A 21,407-nucleotide genomic window follows, 5' to 3' on the forward strand; every position below is an offset into this window, starting at 1 on the left:
GCCACTGGAAATCAAAGACAAGTAAAAAGCTGAGTACTGAGAAGGCAAGTGTGACAGCAACGTTATGGCCATGTCCTCTGACGATATCTCCTTCCCAGCCTGAAGAACTTCCTGCTGAAGAGCCTGCAGCTTGTTAATGTGTTCCCGCATCGTCGAGGACTTTGCAGGGTTTATAACCCGCATCTGCACTTCCAAGGAGATCCTCTTCATGGGTGATACCCTGTTATAAAGAGAAGCCAAGTGCTGCCATATGCCTCTGGCCAACGTCATATGCTTTACATGATTGATTACCTGCGGTGTGCAATTGAGAAAGATAAACGAACGGACCCTGGCACTGACACGATCCCACATCTGTGTCTGAGCCTCCCGGTCCTTTCGGATCGACGCTAACTCCCCTTCCTCTACTTCCGGCCGTGGAACCCCAACAACGACAAAATCAACGAGGTCGTAAGACTCCAGAACAGATTCCATCATAACCTTCCAGATGCCGTAATTGTTCCCGTCCAACTGACGGTCCACTGGGAACGTGGGGAGAGTCGAGATCTTCACATGCCTCTCGGCCATCTCAAACAGATCTGCCATTGCGGGGATGTACTCTGAAAAGGGTCGGTGGGTGGAAACAAAGAAGAACTAACACTTGCAAGTGGCTGTCCAACAAATCAGCCCGCCGTCCTCTTGCTTCTCCTCTTCCCGAACAGTCCCAAACAGTCCACCAATCAGCAACACAACAGTCCCCCTCTTGCTCAGAAAACTCCCAAGATCTATCAAGAGCCTAGGGCTCTGATACCATGTCAGAATACGTAGCGGAGATGATGACCAGATCTGGGAACACAAGAGCAAAACACAGTGCAGAAAATCACAGCACAAGAGAGAGAGAAATAGAGGCGTGTAACTCTACTCTATATACACAAGAAGATTCCGAGTATGATACAAAATGGAATGGGAGCCATGGGGCCATTTTATATGGCCCCAAATACCCAGTTGGTCTATGCCAAAGGCAGCCGACTGGCCCTGAACCTCCACGACCAGCAAATACAGCCAGTCGGCCAGCTGTCAGCAGTCGGCCATCACAGATATTGAGTCGTGGACCAGTACCATCAGTCGGCCAGCACATGGGCCCTCCTGCCAACCCTGGGAAGCCACCCAAGCCATAGAAAAAATAAAGAAAAATGGGAGAAAAATACGGAGAGTGGGAAAAAATGAGAAAACACCTCATAAGGACAGGCACACCCACAACAAAGGCCCTGGTGTATAAAAATAGACAGGAGATGACTTCTAACAACATAATCCATAAACTTGAGGATGGATCCAAATCCCTAGAAAAGAAGTCCAAGAATCCATAGACCTGCATACCATAATCCTTGTATACCATAACTCTTACCACATACTCCGTGCTAACCACACACCTTGGAGTAGAGGTGGACTTTTATCCATAAAAGTATTATATCCATAAGATATCCAAATATTTCTTCTCTATAAACTTACAAACTGGGACAGATTCGTCCATAATCTTGTCCAGGAAAGAAATCTCCATAGATATAATCCATCCCAATAAAGGGAGCCATAAACAATGTTTCCCTGAAACCATCTCAAAGCAAACAACACCACCTTTCTCCTTGCATGGCTATACAAGGGTTAGTGAACATCAAAAACACTTCATAGTAAATAGCCAAAGCACCAACTTTGCAAACTCAAAGTATACTTAGCTTTTCTTTGCCAGGTTGGTCATGAAGCCAAAAGAAATATCTCCTCACCATATCCTTAAGATATCCCAAGATATATCTCCATATAGCTTGCCTATAAGCTTCATAATATAATCCACAATATCCATATGGAAAGAGTGCTAAACGTGTGCACATAAAGCCAACTCCACACTTCCAAGATAAAATTTTGTGAATTCATAAATCCTTAGATCAAGAAGCTGTCTACCGCTCATGCTCTTGCTTCATAAGCTATGAAGCGGCTGGCCATGCTTAACAATACTGAGATCTTTTCTCTTCCTTATTGATAGAAGGAAGCCTCCGCTTCCAAGAAATCCTATGCTCTGATACCAATGTAACTCGCGGCGGGTGCCGCGGGAACTAGGGCCTTTGACACACTTGTTGATACCATCAATGCATATTAAAACATTTAAACATGGCCACAGCCTTAAAATATATCCATCATCACTTTGCATGAAACATAAAAGCTAGACAAAACATCCACAAATGCTGAAAGTGGAGCTTGCGCGTGTGACACCGCATAGAGGCCAGAATGGGCCGAAACCCCCCCCCCCCCCCCCCCCTTGGAGTATTTTACTACCCGAGGAGAATAATATCAAGTACAAGCTTAGAGGGCCTTACTCTCCCCATGGGAGATGCCGGATTATCCATATACAAATGCCATAACACAGCCCAACAAGCAAACCGAGCTGGAACACAAGCTACAGAAATGTTGAACCAACAATATAATCCATATACCTCCGTGTGGGTACTGATTCTTCCCCACAAACCACGGGTCTTCATGCAATAGAGTTGGTACAGCAAGTACCCATTCAGCCGGTACAACAGGTACAGTGGCTGGTATAGCAAGTACAAATGCTGATACAATAGTAGAAATGCTGGTACAACAAGTACATTGATTGATACAGCAAGTACAAAAGCTAGTACAACCGGTGCAATGGCTGGTACAACAAGTACAAGGACTGATACAGCCAATACAATGGCTGGTACAGTAAGTACAAGGACTGGTACAACAAGTACAATGACTAGAAATCATAATAAATGATTAAATACCCTAGCCTTCAATATTTCTTCGCGATGGAAGCCTCCAAAACAGTCCCCACCAGCCGGTATTCTTCATGGGTAGCCTTCAAGAGAGAGAGAGAGAGTAGCCATCATTAGGGCAGCCTGTAACGGTGGTAGAGGCTAGTGTGCAGCAAGAGAGCCTTCATTAATGAAGAGAGAGGGCTACAATTTATAGATTTGGGCCTCCCATGAGCTAAAATGGCAAAAGAAGGCTACAATGACAAGTGGAGAGCCACACAATAGCTTGAGTGACAAGTGTGAGGCCACTTGTCTCACTTTGATCCACTTTCTTGCCACATGTCCCAATCTAAGAGATGGGTTCTCCCATAATCTTTACCTCTAAAAATATCCCAACTAGTAGACATTATGTCATAGGCACTTTGCCAACTCTTGGTATCTGCTCAATTCCAGATATAATGACGCGAACAGAATTTCCATCGGAGTCCGGCCAAAAATAGCAACTCTTAAATTTTAGTAGTGTGGTCCTTTGTATTCTAGGATAATCTCCCATTCCCAAAGCTTGTACTTTCCAAATATTTAGACATCCCGGAGTCCACCAAACCCCTTTCATACAGGAAAATGTCGAGGCTGGTGACACATAGAAATCACTAGAAGTCATGTGGGGGCCAGAGGTCGCTCCTAAGAGCCTGACCAAGGGCGTAAGTTATGTCCAAACTTTCATGTCACCTTTTTGTATCATATTAAATACAGAAAACCCTGACACCAACTATCTCTCTTCTCCTCTCTCCTCTGTCTTAATCATGTTTAAATCAACATCTTGTTCTTAATCAAGCTTAGGATTGTGGATCAATACAGCAAGGCTTCTGCGCATGCAACAATGGTATTAGAGCATTTAGGCTCAACCACTAAGCATAGGTCCCAAGGAGGTACATAAATCCAACAGAAGAATACAGTCACGGTAGCATATGGAGTGGTCTACAAGCTAGAGGAAAGCATTCCCTGAGGGTATGTACTCAGAACTAGTACATCATTAAGCTCTCCGATCAATTCCAACTTCCAAAGGCCTAGCAACAGGCATGATCGGTCCCGACAGGTGACCCACTGCTGTGTCAAGGAAAAGGGATAAGTCAATAGTCTAGGGAGAAAGGATGACAAGAGTGTCCACCCCTCATCAAGTTTAGGAGGAGGGGATGTCACATGCACACCCGTGCCATGGCTAATCTCCAACATGAACAGCATAATCCTCGATTAGGACCTCAATTAGACAACATGTAGGACATCAACATCATCAACACTAGCACCAGCATTAGTATCATCAACACATCATCAACATCAATGTCAACACCATAATCATCATCAGCATCATCATCACCACCGCCGCCACCATGTAGAACATAATCATCATCAACATAATCATCACCACCATGTAGGGCATGGAAGCCTGTCGGCACATCCAGCATTCCTCCATGCAACAGAGGCAGCCAAGTGTTAAATGCTAGGTGTGGGCAAGACAGTGAAGAAAATGCAGCATTTAATACAACCTTTTAATGAATATTTGTCCAAGCAATAGGTCGACAACATCTCCAACTGCTAGTCGACCAACACTTCCAACATATATATAAGCATAAAAGCCATCATTCAATCATTCATCGTTTTAGAAGCATAGAAGTCAGTAGAAGTCATGTAGGGGCCAGAGGTCACCCTAAGAGGCTAACCAAGGACCATAGTTGTTACGAGACGCGCCTCTAACAGTTCGAGGCTACGACTACCTGATAGAGAAGTCCACAAAATATATATATATATATATAATTTTATTTTATTTTTATTTCTTTTTTTAGCTGGTGTGTCTTTAGACAGGGGCTTTAAGGGCCCAAGGCAGCCCCTCTCACACACACACTCTCCCTCATTCTCTCCCTCCCTTAAGCCTTTCTCGAAACCCAAAGTTCAGAGTTCAAACTTCAAACACACTAGGATGATAATGTTTTTTATACCCACTTTTGGAGCTCTCTATACTCTACTGGTTCATTTCAGTTCATTTCATTTTACTTTGTACCCTTGAATCTTGATGATGTATCCAGATGATGAGGATGGACTATTTTGGTCTCATAGGTCATTTTGGCCTTTTGCAGACGTTTAATACAACTTTCTTTCTTTCACACACACTCTCTCTCCCTCTCTCATACACCCCCTTCCTCAAGGCTCATACATACACACTCTACTCTCTCTCTCTCTCTCTCTCTCTCTCTCAACTTTCACTATATATATATATATATATATATATATATATATATATATATATATATATATATGTATGTATGTATGTATGTATGTATGTATGTATGTATGTATGTATGTATGTATGTACAGACGTCTCTAACACGCCTCTAACGTCTCTAAAAAATATGAGTCTTTCGAGGCGTGTACCATACCCGCCTCGTACCAAACGCCTCTGACGCCTCTAACAACCTTGCCAAGGACCTAAGTTATGTACAAACTTTCATGTCACCTTTTTGTACCATATTAAATACAAAAAACATTGACACCAACTATATCTCTCTTCTTCTCTCTCCTCTATCTTAAACATGTTTAAATCAACATCTTGTTCTTAATTACGCTTAGGGCTATGGATCAATGCAGCAAGGGTTTTGCGAATGCAACAAAATCACAGCTTTGTGACCTACTATACACTCATGGCCAACACTTTGCCTAAAGGGAAATGCTTTGGGAAGTCCACTGAGAAAAGAAGATGAATATGATGATTTGGCTACCCACGTATATACATGCACCAATGATCCTAGTCAGCCAATAGTATTGTTATCGGCCACTTATACCCGATTGCCACACCATCAATGCCACGTGGTAGTGCCACACATCACCTGCACTGTCTGATTCCCAATCAACAGCTATCCGATGTCCGGTTGTGCCCTGCATACTCGTAGGCGTGTCACAACCATGGTGCGGATTGTATGTTGGAGAAGAAACCTCCCCTTTTCTTTTGGCCTCACACACAACATGATGTACAATAGTATGTGCAGTTCTGCCAAATCTCTCAAAAGCCAAAGTGAGCCACCACGAAAGAAGTCAACAAGCTTAACCCATTGCCAACTCCAAAGTTGCCATGGAAGGATATTTCAATGGACTTTGTAGTTGGATTGCCGAAGACTAGGAGGTTCCAAAACAATAGCATCCTTACAATCATTGATCAATTGAGTAAGCACACCCACCTTATTCCTCGTAAGTGAGATGCAGACGCTCAAGAGGTGGCCAAGCTTTTCATCCAGAACTGTCCCGCCTACATGGACTTCCAAAGAGGATTGTCTCGGACAGGATTCCAAAGTTCATTGGAGTGTTATGGAGGGCCTTATTCTATTGCTTTGGGACGAAGTTACAATTTACTACTGTGTTCCATCCCCGAACAGATGGCCAAAGAAAGAGCATGAATAGCATTATGATCACTATGTTTTGGTGTTATTGTCAAGAGCACAAACCCACTGAAAGGATTTCTTGCCATTGGTGGACCGTGCTATCAAATACTGTAAAACCATCAATGAAGAAGACTCCCTTTTGAAAGTCGTGTACAGTCATCCAGTTATCAATCCAATGACCCAAGCTCTTGAGACTTTCATAAAGAATTATGGCGCACATCAAGTGATTCAAGACATGGATCAAGCGTTGCGACAAGTCTCGGAAGAAATATGGAGGACACAAACAAAGCAAGTCTGAGAGGTTGACAAACATTGTCAGCATAGTTCCTTCATAGAGGGAGATTGGGATAATGAAGCAGAAACTCACTCAGTTTAAAGAGGTTGCTTCTAAAGAGGCTCGAAGAAGAAAGATCTATTTAAAATCATAAAGAAGGTTAGTGATGTAGTCTCCAAGCTGGAGTTATCTAGCCATTGGAAGATGCATTGGGTGTTCCATTCAAACAACCTTGTGGGGTATCGAGCACCAGAGTTGAGTACTCCCACTGAATGAAGATGAACCCACGTTGGTAGATGACCGAGGATTATAGGAGGTTTGGGTGACGGAGGATTACAGGAGGTCTGGGTGCTGGTTCAAGATGCGTTGTTCTTGTTGGAAGCATCTGCATTATGTTTTCAAGTTTAAGGGCTATCCGATCCAGCAAGCAGTTTGGTTTGATGAGGATCAGTTCACAGACAAATCTCGCCAATTGTTAAGAGCTTATCAAGAGGCCATGAAGTTGAGGACAGTTGCAATGCAACTGGGGGAGAATGTGGCACACCTACGTGTCTATATGACACACATTGAGCAGCATGCGCAAGAAGAAAATGCAGTCTGGAGGGGAGGCTAGCACATGTATATGATTGGCCATCATCAGCAGCAGTAAACCAGCATGAATGGGATTGTAGGCTTGTCCTCTTCAGGCAGCCAGCCCCTAAAAAGGCTGACTGCGCTCTCCCCCCCATATAAACATGCATGGGTTTCCTACATTCCCATCTGGTGTTTCTTCAGTTGCTCTGAAGCAAGGGCCGGCCAAGGAGGATCAACAGCTATGTATTGGGCTGAGATTTGGGGATCATCATTTTCAGTCACATTCTGTATTGGAAATTCAGTTGTAACATTTTCTTGTACTTTATTCAACACAATCTGTAGGGCTATTGTGCTGGGTTTGGTTGTTTCTCTCCTGTATCTATTCTGAAAACCCTAGCTCGTCGAGAGCTCTACACTGATAATGTTCAAGCATATGGTTTCTTTAATGCAACTGACCAGGCCTCTCCTGTGAGTTGTGCTCCCTGTTTCCAGCACGCAGCATAGATAAAAATAAGGCTTATGGCAAACAAACCCCAACAACACCTTATCCTTTACAGAAAAAAAATTGCATACGCAGCTGTTTGTAAGGCCATTCTGTCCACTACTGCGGACACGCGTAAAGATTTTCAGAAGGTGAAGATCTTACCTCGACCGACTTGTTTGGATTGTGCGGTGGAGTGGCCGTGATGGTGCCAAACGTCGACATGTCTCGCACGAACAGAACCAAGAAGCCTCCACTCTCGCCGTCCGATGCTCCTGAAAAAAGCCAGGGAAATACCGCTACCACATCACAGAGGACAGAAACGAAGAAAAAACCCTTGAGTTTCTTCTTTACTTGCCTGACCTCGCTGGTCAGTCTCTCCACAAACTTAGAACCCTCGATTCGTAAATAAAATAACTAGGTGACTCGCTATATATGTCCATATGTATGTGTATGCAAGCGTATATGAGTGACTGTGTTTGTGTGTTTTTATGTAAGGTGTGTGTTTGTACATGTTTATTTACACGTGTGTATGTGTTTATATACGACTCTCGTATACTCAGACGTATATATGTGTGTCTCTTTCACATGCATTCTCTTTATGTCTTTGTGCATATGTATGTGTGTGAAAGAGTGTGTGAGTGAGTGTGAGTATGTGTGTTTTTATGTATGGTGTGTGTTTATATATGCCTATATGCACGTGTTTTTATGTGTGTGTATGTGTTTATATGCGACTCTCTCACATAAACGCATATATGTGTTTCTCTCACATGCATTCTTTTTATGTCTCTGTCATGTGCATGGATACAACCCTCTCTCAACACATACACATGCACATACACTCTCCTTTCTCACACCTGTCTCGTATACACGCTCTCACACATAAAAACAAACTCTCTCTCTCTCTCTCACACACACACATATACACCCTCCACACGCACATGGACAACTGTGTATACACATACACATACATATGTGTGTGTGAATGTGTTTATATATAATGGTTTTTTTGTAATAGTATTGATATGATATTATTATATATACTATATAATAATATTATTATATATAGTAAATATATTATAATAATGATATTAAATCAATGTATATATAGTAAATATATAATAATATTATATATATGTTTTTTATTTTTTATTTATACAACATTATAATATAATATATTAGTATAGATTTTATATATATATATATATATATATCCTTACTTATTATATGTTTAGATATTGTTATTATATATTTTTTATACTTATATATTATATATCTTTTGTATTTTTGTATTATATTATTTATTTAAATTTTCTTCTCTCAACGTACACCTACACTCCTCTCTCTCTCTCTCTCCCCTTCCCCAATATGTGGCCTCCACTCCTCTCTCTCTCTCTCTCTCTCTCTCTCTCTCTCTCTCTCTCTCTCTCTTCAACACATGGCTCCTCCCCTCCTCTATCACACCCCCTTCTCTCTTTCCCCTACCCTACCTCGATACTTTGCTCTCTTCCAAACGCCACATGTCCCCTCTCCCTCCCAAAAACTTGTGTGCTTGCTTGCTTGCGTGTGAGAGAGTAAGTGTGAGATTAAGTAAAGAGAGGAGGGTCAAGCTTTCCTTTGAAGTGCGGCAGACGATGGCAGCGTGGCAGAGTGGAGCTTTTAAGTGCAATTACACAGTAGCATCGTCTCCTAGGAGAATCCTAGGCACAAGCTTTCATGAGGTGAGTGACACACCCCGAGTGTGCATTTGTGTGCTAGGCATAGTTTTTCAGTTAAGCTGTTTATGCTCCTGTGTGTGGTTAGGCAAAGCCCCACGACATTGGTTTGTCCTTGCATTCTTTTAATGGTGCAAGGCCTTCCCATAGCTGACGCCACTGCTGGGGGAATAGCCCCACCACATAGTACATACATATATATGTACTATTAAAAATTAAATAAAAAATGGCCATTCAGTTCTTTTGAGCCTTAAGTCACATGCACTTATGATCCTGATGTGTATTAGAGGCATGTTTAAACGATAGTGTGTCTATCGAGCTAAGTGCATACTCACCTACACTAGGCTTAAGACGTTCGGTCGGAATCAAGTTTAGCATTGTACAAAGACATAGGGGCCAGTGATACTTCATCTAACTTCGAGCCAATGGAAGGATCCCCAGCCCATGAAGTGAAAACCCTAACCAGGCCTCACCAGTCTAGCCAACTATGTGAGTCTTTTTGACCGCGTGCATACGGACCACATGATGAAGGAGTTGAGGTAAACTCCATAGAGACACCAGTTATAGTCTTATCATTACAAGCAGTGAGCGTTCATGTTGATATCCATGTCCATACAGCTCTTGTTGCATCTGCTACTACAACTATGACCATCAAAACACCCCCCACATGAGTGCTTATGCCTGATGGTAGAACATTAGAAGAAGTACAAGCAATAGAGGCATTAATCCAGGCTGCTAGAGCAAAGGAAGAAGAGACTTTGCAACAATCGGCATAACAACGATTAGCAGCCCAAACAGCTTAGTATGAACAAAATGAGTCCCAAGCCAAGACTGCACAAGTAGTGCTCGACAATCTCGACCCAAGCAATAACATTACGTCTACCTCGGGGAAAGAGCTATGCTTGCAAATCTTTGATCAACGTCTTCTCACAGATAATTGGGAATATGACGCATCAACAGAGACTCTTGTGGATTTCGCTACATCCCAAGCTTATGGTGTTAGTTGGGAAGGGATTGCCCATTCAATATTTGGGGCCACAATAGAGGAGGAACGATTGGAGGGTACCTGCAACATACATATGATCATTAAACATAAAAGAATCCGAAGACCTATGGTGTAAGTCAGGACGTCCAAAGCAAGAATGCCCATAATGAGCGAAATGGTAACACCTCCTGTGAGCCTAGTGGATCCTACTTATCACTCGGCTACACTATGAACCAAGCCCTGACTACTGCTATTGTTCCTTTAGGTTACACATGACTCCAAAAATCTATAAGCACATACTTCACATTTCAAGACCGTAGTAGAGAGGTACCAACCTAAGATGTTATTAACACAATTCTAGAATCTGTGGTAGGGTACTACACCACTCAAGTACCCTTCGTACCACATGTTACACCTGCTATACCAATACTTTCAGCAATAGCCCTCCCAACTGATCGAGTAGCCCTCCCAACTGATCGAGTAGCCTTGCACAAGCATTGGGGAGAGTTGTGGGGCTGAAAGTATAGGACCACTCATGAGAAATAACGAACGGAGTAGCTCTGGAAAGGCTGCACAAATCGCAAAGCTCACACACAAGTTCAATGGAGAGGGTGATCCAAGAAGACATCTTGAGGTCTTTAATCAAGTTTACGAGGCCTTAGGTGAGAGGAATGAGCATGCAAAGACCAATGCCTTTAGCCTTACATTAGATGGCAAGGCTGGTGATTGGTATTGGACCCTAAGAGTTGAAGAATGTCCGAACTTTACTGGGCTTCGAAGGTTATTCCTAAAGCAGTTTATGCGTGAGGGAGCTTTGTGGAGTGTGGCTTCACAATTGCACAAAGTTGAGAGAGAAGAAGAAGATGAGTCAGTGAGAGATTTTATTAGTTGTCTCAAGCATTTAAACTCTCATTGTGCTCTACATGAGCACTTCTCTAACAATCAACTGCTTGATCGATTTATCCACGGATTTAAACATGAAGATATCCGTAATGGTTTGGTTATCACCACCTAGGAATCCCCCTATGACAAAATGAAGGCTACCAAAGCTTCGAATAATTGGCACATGTACGCAAGGAGAGAGCTACATTGGTGTTCCATTTGTCATCAAGGGCATACCACCACCAGTGAATGTCCAATTTTAAGAGCTCGTTACAATGGTAACTGTAACTTTTTGTGGGTGATATGGTGACGAAGCCCGAGATTGTTGAATACGCCTATAGGCTATATTGCCAACACAATGAGACCATAGCTAGCATTGTCGGCACCGCAACAAACGCTAGCCCTTGGTCCTAACAAATCAAGCAATGGTTGAATATCCCACATAACAACTCCTATCAAAGGGCATGCACCATGCACCCAATGTGCCATTACCTCCATTAGTCTTGGGATCGCAACCACCTCCACCAAGGGTGACACCTCTTAAGCAAGCAAGCTTCAAGGAGCCTACTGATTACCAAGAATATTAGGTGGATGTCGAGCCCACCCCACACCTCTTTGAGGATCCCACGTAGCTTCATCCAACTATTATGTAGTGGATGGGAGAGGGGGAGTTAAGCCAGTTTACCAACTTGCCGCGATGGGAAGGGTTTGGGACATTAATGCAATAGGAAGGAGAATGCCTCTTCAATGTTACCATTGTCAAGATCCCCCTCGAGTTTCAGAATGCCTTGTAAAGTTTCCTCAAGTTAACCAAGATTTGTCCTCAAACATGCCACCAACCACTTGTAACCGTTGTGGCATAGATCATTGGATTAAGGACTCCCCCAACAAGATTGTGGGTAACATCCACAAATGGAACCCATCATCCCACCCCTGAACATGATTATGATAAGTTATCAAACTCAAAGGAAGATCCTAGAAAATCTAGATTACACACCTTTGAATGCTATCACTTGGCTACAAGCCCAAAAACAACATGTTCTCAAGCAACGATATGTGGCCTCAATAGCAGAGTCTAATAAATAAGAAGGGCCATAGGAGAAAAAAGTTGGTTAAGAACAAGAAAATGAAGGAAACCAAAAAGACAAATCTAGGAATGCCTCAAGATCCAGTCTTCATTAGGGACCTAGATGAGGACTCGGACTCCTTGGACACAAGGGCTGATTCTAAACTTGGTACGCTCCCAAACCAAGAGCATGGGGAAGAAGACCCCACAGGAACCTACAATTCTTGAAACTATATCATACATAACAAAACTTAGCCCCCCCTCATAAGGAGATTGAGCAAGTCCAAGAATTTACTGATTTAGTTACGAAAACACAAAAGGAGCTTTTACCAAAGCCCAAGCAAGTGAGAGTCTTAGATACTATAAAACCTAGTACCTTAACGTCTACTACTAAGGTTCACAAACCTCTAGATGTGCCAAGTGTCATCATGGAAGAGACTAAGGCCCCCTCACCTCTCATAGTTTGATCTTGTATTGGTTCAAGGGACAAATACTAGATGGAAATGGATTTTTTAGTCTCAAAGACACCTATTTATGGAAAGGAAGTCATGAATACGCCATTTAACATCCCCAAATTATTAGACTTTATGGCCTCGCAAACAAGTACAACGATAACCACTTGATTGAGTGGAGATCTTGAATTGTTTGAAGTGATAAGACCTCTCCTTAATGCAAAACTCAATGTGAGATTACCACCATTTGTTGAAATACATAAGGCACATCCCCACTATACAATGCAGACACAATGGAGACACCTTGAGTTGACTTGAATCAATAGTCCCAGTGGAAGGAAAAATACCAAATCTATGGTAAAAATTTCACATAATAATCTGGGACAATACTTTGAAGGTGGTAAGCCTACTACATTACTACTAGTCACCGCCAAGGGAATCACAATAATGGGAGTCCTAGATGGTGGTGTAGGAGGGAGTATAATCACTAAGAAATGTTGGGAGAAGATGGCCAATTTGTGTCGAAGTCTCAGATACCACTGTCAAGATGGCTGACAAAATTGTCACTAAACCTATTGGGATGTTACAAGATCTAAAGATCAAGGTTCTTAAACATAAGGTTAAATATACATTCATTGTTATGGACCCCTCCAAATAACCTGAATCATATGAAATGATCTTAGGATGCCCGTTCTCACATGAGAGAGGCAAAGATGGTACACGACCAATCTAAGAGCCATGTCTACCTCCAATTCAATGATTCCATCATCAAGGTTGATCTTGTGACTGATCGTGTACACCCTATGGGTAGTGGAGGACTCTTTGAAAATTGTTTAAACATCACCACTTATTCGGTTCTATTGCAATACTGCTATACTTGCAGAGAAGAGACTCATGTAAGGAAGGACCTAGCCTACAAGGATGTTGACAAACAAGCTATTGAGCTTGAAGATGATATAAACTGGATACATATGATGGCTACGATAGATAGTTGGGGAACCAAAGGATCTACATGGGTTACACCTAATGGTGAGGATCTCCCGAAGGTTGTGCCATTACGAATGATTTGTGCTTTACCTTTTGATGACGAGGAGAATGGTTATAGTGAACTTGAGTCCACATGTGATGACTTAGACACAAGCACCAATGGTGGTGATGAGTCTGAAACAGATACCAAAAGTGACACAACTCCTCACTTACCACCACAAGCAAAAGAGAGATCACAACATTAAAAGAAACTATGAGGAGTAGCTTTGAATCTGATACTGATGAGTTCCAATCTAAATAAAGGGACAAAAAGTTCTTCAAAACACCAAGAAGCATCTTTGAAAATGGTAGAGGCATAAATTCTATGCAACCAATCATCATAGAAAGCTATCAAAGACGATAACTACCGCCTAATGGTGGCTACAATATGTTGGTGCATTTGATGAACATCACAAGTTTATTAACAACTGGGGAGAGGAATTACAAAAAATTATGTACTGCAACCCTCCTCCCACTGAATTGATAGCCAAAATTAACGTCGCGCGGATAAACCAAAACTTAATTGTTCCACGAGGTAGAAGAAGAACAAAGGGTTGGCATAAAAAGAGAGGGAAGAAGCTAAGGCAGCTGAAGAAAATCAAGAGCTAACACCTAACTTGCGCCCCTGTCCTAGAACACTGTAAATCTTTTACAATTGGGGATCGCAAGTTAGTGTCTGATAATGCCACACGAAAACCAACAAGTGAGGCTGAAGGACTTTATGATGGTCCAGTTGAAGTAAAAGAAGTGGACTTGGCTAGGGAAGACCCTAAGCTAGTCTTTATAGCAGAAGACCTCACTCTGAATCAAGAAGCTGAACTTATTGATCTCCTCAAGGAATATAAGGATTGCTTCGCATTGACTTACCATGATATGAAAGGAGTACCTACTAAGGTTGTGCAACACACAATCCCCATGGTACGAAATGCTAAACATATCCATCAATGACCTTATCTAATAAATCCAAAGTATGTTAACATTGTGAAAGAAGAGATAGACAAGCTCATCGAATGTGGATTCATCTATGAAATTGAACATTCAGACTAGGTGTCACCCATTGTGGTTGTGCCTAAAAAGAATGGGAAATTATGAGTATATGTAGCTGCCAAGGAAGCATACAACTTCTTGGATGGGTATTCAGGATATAACTAAATTTCCATTGCTCCTGATGAGGATCAAGCAAAAGGTGCTTTTGCTTATAGAACATGGAGTTTATGCTTATAGAGTTATGCCATTTAGCTTAAAAAATGTGCCGACCACATTCCAATGACTTATGAACACTGCCTTTTAAAATTTTATAAGGACGTTTCTTAAAGCTTTCTTAGATGATTTGTGCATTCATTCGTCAATGAAAGAGCATTTATCCTACTTATGAAAGATATTTGAATGATACATATTTTATCACCTATCTATGAATCCATTCAAATGCCAATTCTAGGTTAAAAACAGAGTCATCTTAGGACATATAGTGTCCAAATATGGGATTTCCACATATGAGAGTAAAATCAAAATTATATTGGAATTACTCCCACCAACGACTATAAGGGAGTCCAAAAGTGTATAGGACATGTAGGGTATTACACGCGATTCATCAAGCACCTGAATCAACATACCATACATCATTTTTATGTACTGCTTCAACATTTTCAGACATGGCATTAATGACATACTATATAACCTTTCATTATCCTCATTATTTTTGCTCGAGGATGCATAGTCGTTTTGCTGTAATTTCCCATTTTGCATGTTAGCCTGCTTCTTATAACAATCTGCCTGCACATGTCCATGCTTACCACAATAAAAGCATCCACGTGTATCATTATACTACCTTTGCCAATTTCCACGACCTCTTTGACTCCCCCTGCCTCTGAATTGGCCTCAGTGTGTTGTTGTTGTTGTGAATTCTGGGACTGTTGTTGTTGCTGCTGCTGGCTATAATTATGATTACCTATTCGGCCACCTCCTTGACCGCGTCCACGGCCTCCTCTACCTCGTCCTCTTCCTGAACTTGTGTAGAAGGCCTGTTGCTCTGAACTATTTTTGTTTTGTGAGTGAAGACTGTTGGTCTTCACTCAAGCTCTTCTCTTCTATAATCAACATAGACACCAAATCTGTAAAATTAGGAATGTTTTCTCGAGTCTGAAATAGACGTCTTGAACGCCTTGTATTGTGGCCTGAGACCACATAGATAGACTTCCACTTTATCATCATCATCTACTGAAACACCAATAGATACAAAGGATTCCACAATACCCTTTATCTTCAAGGCATAGTCATTCACAGACATACTCTTTTTCTCCATAGTATGAAGCTCATTCTTCAACTGTATCTTTCGTGCCTTGGTATTTGTTTCATAGAGTTTTACCAAGGTGTCCCATGCCTCCTTGGGGGACTTGGCATCCTGTATGTGCCCAATCATGGTGTCCTGTATACTGATAGAGAGCCAATACATAACTTTTTTGGCTTCTTGGTTCCAATCCTTGAACTCTTTCACATCTGTAGCAGTCGGATTGATCTCCGGTATCTCCGGTGCCTCTTCATGCTCACCTTCTATGTAGTCCCAATAACCCTTTCCCATCAGGAAATTCGTCAACCTGAACCTCCAAGCATGGAAGTTGTTCTTATCAAGCTTCTCAGCAACATATGCCATCATTTGAAATCTTGCCAGACATACAAATTTACCAGAAACAGCACTCTGGTTTGTCCTGCACAAACTGTTGTATTTTTTACAGCGGTACTGTAGTACACTCAAATGTCACACCAGTGACCTCAATGTGCATACATACACCCAATGGCAACTGTTGACCTCCTTGCAGCACACACAATGTCTGCACAACAAATATGTCTTCCTGCAGTTCTTAAAATAAAATTCTACAAAGAATCGATGACTTACCCGTCGCAGTGCTCAAAATCGCCTGCTTTCTGAAAAATGAAGGTCGTAACGCGCCCGAAACGCGTTTTCGACCAGAAAAATTAAGTCCGATAAGATAGAGTAGTTGCCCTATAGCTTTACTCTCGCGAAGAAAGCTCCTCAATCAGAGATCGTTTGCCGGTGCCTCCCGTAGAGCTCCCGACAAGGGTGTAGTCGCCAACACAAATAGGGAAGAGTAGTTGAAGCTCTTACCCTCGTACCGCTTCCTGTGCTTCTCTTGCTTGCAGCTCAGCCCTTAGCATGAACCAGGATCTGATACCATGAAAAGATGCAGGGGATAAGAGAGCTTGAGCTCTTGCAAGCACACACACACTCACAAAACCCTAAACGAGAACACACAAGGTGAGAGGCTGAAAATCTTCTTCTCCTACACTCAATACTCAACACACCATATACAAAGATAAGAGTACACACCTATGAAAAGGTACTCAACCAAATACATACTAGGGTTCTCTATAGTGTGAACGCAACTAAATGAGCTGGCGTTATAACTAGGCTAGTCTCTAGAATGGTTGTCACACAGCCTGTCATCCCACTGGCCGCATATCACCCATGGTCTCACCAACCATGCCAGTGGTGTAAGTGTGGGGCCTATCCCCCAGCAGGTGGGTCATCAGTGTCCACCGCCTCACTATAGATGAGCTCGATATCTCAACAATCTCGGCATACATGACAAGTCATGGGGAGTGGTTCAAGGAGATGAAAAACCTTGAAAGACCAGGTTTTGTGGAAACAGGGGATGACACTGCTCATCCGATTGCCCATGTTGGAGATGTGCCATTGTCTATGCAGGATGGCAAAGTGAAGTACCTTTGCAGATGTACTTCATGTTCCGAACATAACAAAGAATCTGGTTTCAGTTAGCGAGATGATTGAGCAGGGTTTGCAGGTTCAATTTAATCCTAATGGTTGTTATGTTGAAGACTTTAAAGACAAGTGTAGCTTGGTTGCAAAAGGCAACAGAGTGGGCAGAATGTTTACATTGAATGTAAACATGCTTGAAGTGAGTGCTGCAATGTTTGCAAATGGTTCAAGAATTGTTGCAGACACCATAGACATTTGGCATAAAAGAATTGGACATGCGAATGAAGTCTATGCAGACTAAAGGAATTGTGACAGGGCTGCCAAAATTTAAAGTTGAAGGTATGCAAAGAATATGTGAAGCATGCCAATTTGGAAAGCAAACAAAGCATGTATTTTCACGTAATAGAAATGTGAGCAAAAATGCACTAGATGTTGTGCAAAGAATATGTGAAGCATGCCAATTTGGAAAGCAAACAAAGCATGTATTTTCATGTAGCAGAAATGTGAGCAGAAATGCACTAGATGTTGTGCATTCAGATGTATGGGGTCCTACGAAGACCATGTCTATGGGAGGCTATAGGTATTATGTGATATTTATTGATGACCACACAAGGAAAGTGTGGGTATACTTCATGAAGGAGAAGGGTGAGGTGTTCACTCACTTTCAGAATTTCAGAGTTATGGTTGAAAAGCAAACAGGGAAATATGTAAAGTGCCTAAGGTCAGATGGAGGGGGAGAGTACTTCTCCAATGAGTTCTCTAAATTTTTGAAGAAAAATGGTATTCGGAGACAGTTTACATGTAGATACACTCCGCAGCAAAATGGAGTTACTGAGCGGAAAAACAGGCAAACGGGTGCACCCCAAGGTGAGACACACGGTCTCCCCGATCTAGCCCAGCCGGCCCATGGGTTAGCCAACCGCCCGACCACTCTATTGGTGGGATTCCTTTATAAAGATTTGGTTATGTTTTTCTTGGGTATCGAGGAAAAGAATTCCCAGGCCCCCTAGTCGGGCGTTTCATGCAAAAATTAAGGTAGGCATACCACGTACACACCCAATATGAAATTGCCATTTATAACAGATTCGGCTGTCTTTAAAACAATCCTTCAATGAAAATCATAATATTACTGATCATCATGCTCCAAAATTTTGAGTCCATTGTATTACAAAATATATCATCTGGACTCTCCGTTGAAGACCAGCTGGCCAACCAACGAGATCCAATATCAAATTTGATTCACAAAAGTCATTCTTTTTAGTCCATCCGAATCTTCCTCGACGCACGCATGGGTGTCCTAGCAACCACGAGCCTGTGCATCACCTAGTCAGATCCCTGTCCTGCATTCTGGCATAAACAGTCCTTTAAAAGAAAACAGAGGTTCTTGCAAGTAAAATTCCCAGTTTGAGATTGGTTCCATAAAACCCTTTTTCCTTAATCCACAATTTCATAATGAGAATCCTTGATCTCTCATCAGGGTAATCTACCCGTCATTTGACTGACTATCAAACTAGATTCTTGGTGATTTCGGTCATGAAAAAACTAATTAATTCAACGGTAGTCTATTCTTTGTATTTATAACTGGAATCGGTCACACGAGGTTTTTGCTTGATTCAGATCAAGAGATGTGGACAAGTAGTTTATTGACCGTCCCTCTCATAGTCGTGGTCTAACCAAAATCATTCGGTTTAGTTCTAGCTTTGATTCCAAGGATTTTCTTCAGATAAACATCTACTGAACTTCTAAGCGTAAGGAAATTTCAACTTTGTGAATTTCATTCCCTATTAACCATAATAGATTAAGAAATGGTTTTATATGAGAATATCGGATTTTAATGAAAATACTCTTCTTCCATTTAATCTAATTTTGGGTAAATACCAATTTAGTGATTTAACCACATAAAATATCTAAAGATATTCTTTCTACCAACTTAATTTATCAACCCTAATTCTCTAGGTGGAATTATGGTGAAAATTCCTCTTCACCAAAAATTAATTCTTTTCTCATTTAATGATTGGATTCCAATTGTCATGGGAATTCCTCTTTTATCATAAAATAAATTTATCTAAAATTTTTCTCTAATTTTAAATAAAAATATCCATTAATTTAATTATGCCAAGAATTCCACTTTTATCATTTAAATAATTGAATTCCAAATGTCATGGGAATTCCTCTTTTATCATTTAAATTTTCTCATGCATAAAAATAAATTTATCTAAAATTTCTCTTAAAATTAAATAAAAATATCCATTAATTCAATTATACCAAGAATTCCACTTTTACCATTTAAATGATTGAATTCCAAATGCCATGAAAATTCCTCTTTTATCATTTAAATTTTTTCAAGCATAAAAATAAATTTATCTAAAATTCCTCTTTAATTTTAAATAAAAATATTCATTATTTTAATATATCAAATTTTCTCTTTTTTCATTTAATTACATGGATCTCCATTATCATGGGAATTCCTCTTTTTGCATAAAAATTAAAATTACCAAAATTTTCTCTTTTCTTTAATTAATTATTTATGCATAAATACTAAAAATTAATTTTTCATGGATGTGATGAAAATTATTCTTGTAGCATAGGATGACTAATCCTAGAATTTGGTAGGAAGTCCTCTTTTCACATTATGCATAAAAATGAGTTATGTATTAATTTTTTAAAATTTTACCAAAGCTCCGCTGCTGCTGTTATTACTGATATTTTTAATATTTTTGGAAAGAATAAGACTTTGTAGTACAATTATGATAGAATAACTATCATTAGACCTAAATCTAATTTATGGAATTAAATCATAAGTTTACTATAATTTTACTAGCATAAAAGCATAAAAAATCATTTTCTACCCGTCTAGCATAGAGTTTGATTTTTGAATTGAGATTTTATCAATGAGAAGCATCCATTTGAATAAGAATTAGTCATAGGAATGACCATTCTTTAAGGGAGAGAGAGATATACATAAAAAGCATAAATATAAACTTTTTGTGATGATTAATCATTAGAATTCTTATAGAAAGCTTAATTTGCAACACACCCACACACACACACACAAACACAAGTCTCATTACCTGTGTATACTGTCAGCAATGAACTCCCAAAGGGCCCCCCGAGCCCATATATATAGAAAACTGTAGCCCGCCGGGCTAGATGACGACCCCGTCGAGACCCGCCGGGTTTTTATTTTTCCCGGCGGGACCGCCGGGTATTGCAAAACCCCGGCGGGATTTTATCCGGTTATCAGGGAGCTTTCCACCGGATTTTTTGGGAACATGTTAACATGTTAATAACATGTTAACACATGTTATTAACAAAATAAATAAATTTGTGATCACGTGAATATAAAATCATTGACCCGTGCGTTTTGGAAGTATGTCCATGGTAACAAGGATGTGCATCCAATTCTCAAAGTCTTCCGACTCTAGGAGGCACAAATTCCATGTGCTATCCTATTTATCGTCCAACATTTTATGGCATGTTTGGCATAAGTGTACTGCCATGGATCTCTTAGTAGTCACCGAATCTTCTGCCAAGGGTCCCCCATTCATTGGATGGATCTTGCAAGTGTGTAAGCTTACCTTTAACATTCGGTCTTTTTTTTAAATTTAAATGTGATCCGTGTCCCATCCATGGATCATCCTGCTTTCTCTCATAAAGGGTCGTCCTAAGATGCAATCATAGGAAATAGGCTACTAGCCAAACTTCATCACCACAAAGGTGTGTCGAAAATTGGTTCCGGGAATCTTAATCTTCAAATCGTGCAGAAGACCTATGGGCTTTATGGTGGCTCCATCAACTAGTTTCACGATCAATGTAGTGTCATCCATAGGAGGTTTTTCCCATTTTTCCTAGCATTGTTTAGTAACAATCCTGGGCCCACCATCTAGGATGGTGGTGACTTGAAGTTCATCAATAGTTAGGGACAATGCTGCATTGAGTTCATCTCCTTCAAAATACTACCCTAACTTGTTCACCCAGATTGTAGGAACGCCAGTGATTCCATCTAGTTCAATATGGATCTTTCCTCATCGGTCTTGTTGGAACT

General features: G+C 40.9%; 1 protein-coding gene across 5 annotated transcripts in view; it reads right to left on the bottom strand.

Annotated features, from left to right (window-relative positions):
- RAE1 (Transducin/WD40 repeat-like superfamily protein) overlaps positions 1-8,058 on the bottom strand; it is a 45,505-nt gene extending 37,447 nt beyond the window's left edge. For 3 of the 5 annotated variants that reach the window (XR_015265768.1, XM_086797767.1, XM_086797765.1), the window contains exons 1-2: positions 7,864-8,058; positions 7,666-7,775 (exon numbers count right to left, since the gene is read on the bottom strand). Coding sequence is in view for 3 of the 5 variants with exons in the window: in XM_086797767.1 (XP_086653893.1) it covers positions 7,666-7,725 (60 nt within the window). In the remaining 2 variants the exon portion in view is untranslated. Of the gene's footprint in view, positions 1-7,665; positions 7,776-7,858 lie in introns of all 5 variants that reach the window. The other 2 variants (XR_015265767.1, XM_086797766.1) reach the window with 2 other exon arrangements.
- Positions 8,059-21,407: the final 13,349 nt, after the last annotated feature.

Source organism: Cibotium barometz, chromosome 66, assembly GCF_041138505.1.
Source record: "Cibotium barometz isolate CiBa-2024 chromosome 66, ASM4113850v1, whole genome shotgun sequence".
Classification (NCBI taxonomy): domain Eukaryota; kingdom Viridiplantae; phylum Streptophyta; class Polypodiopsida; order Cyatheales; family Cibotiaceae; genus Cibotium; species Cibotium barometz.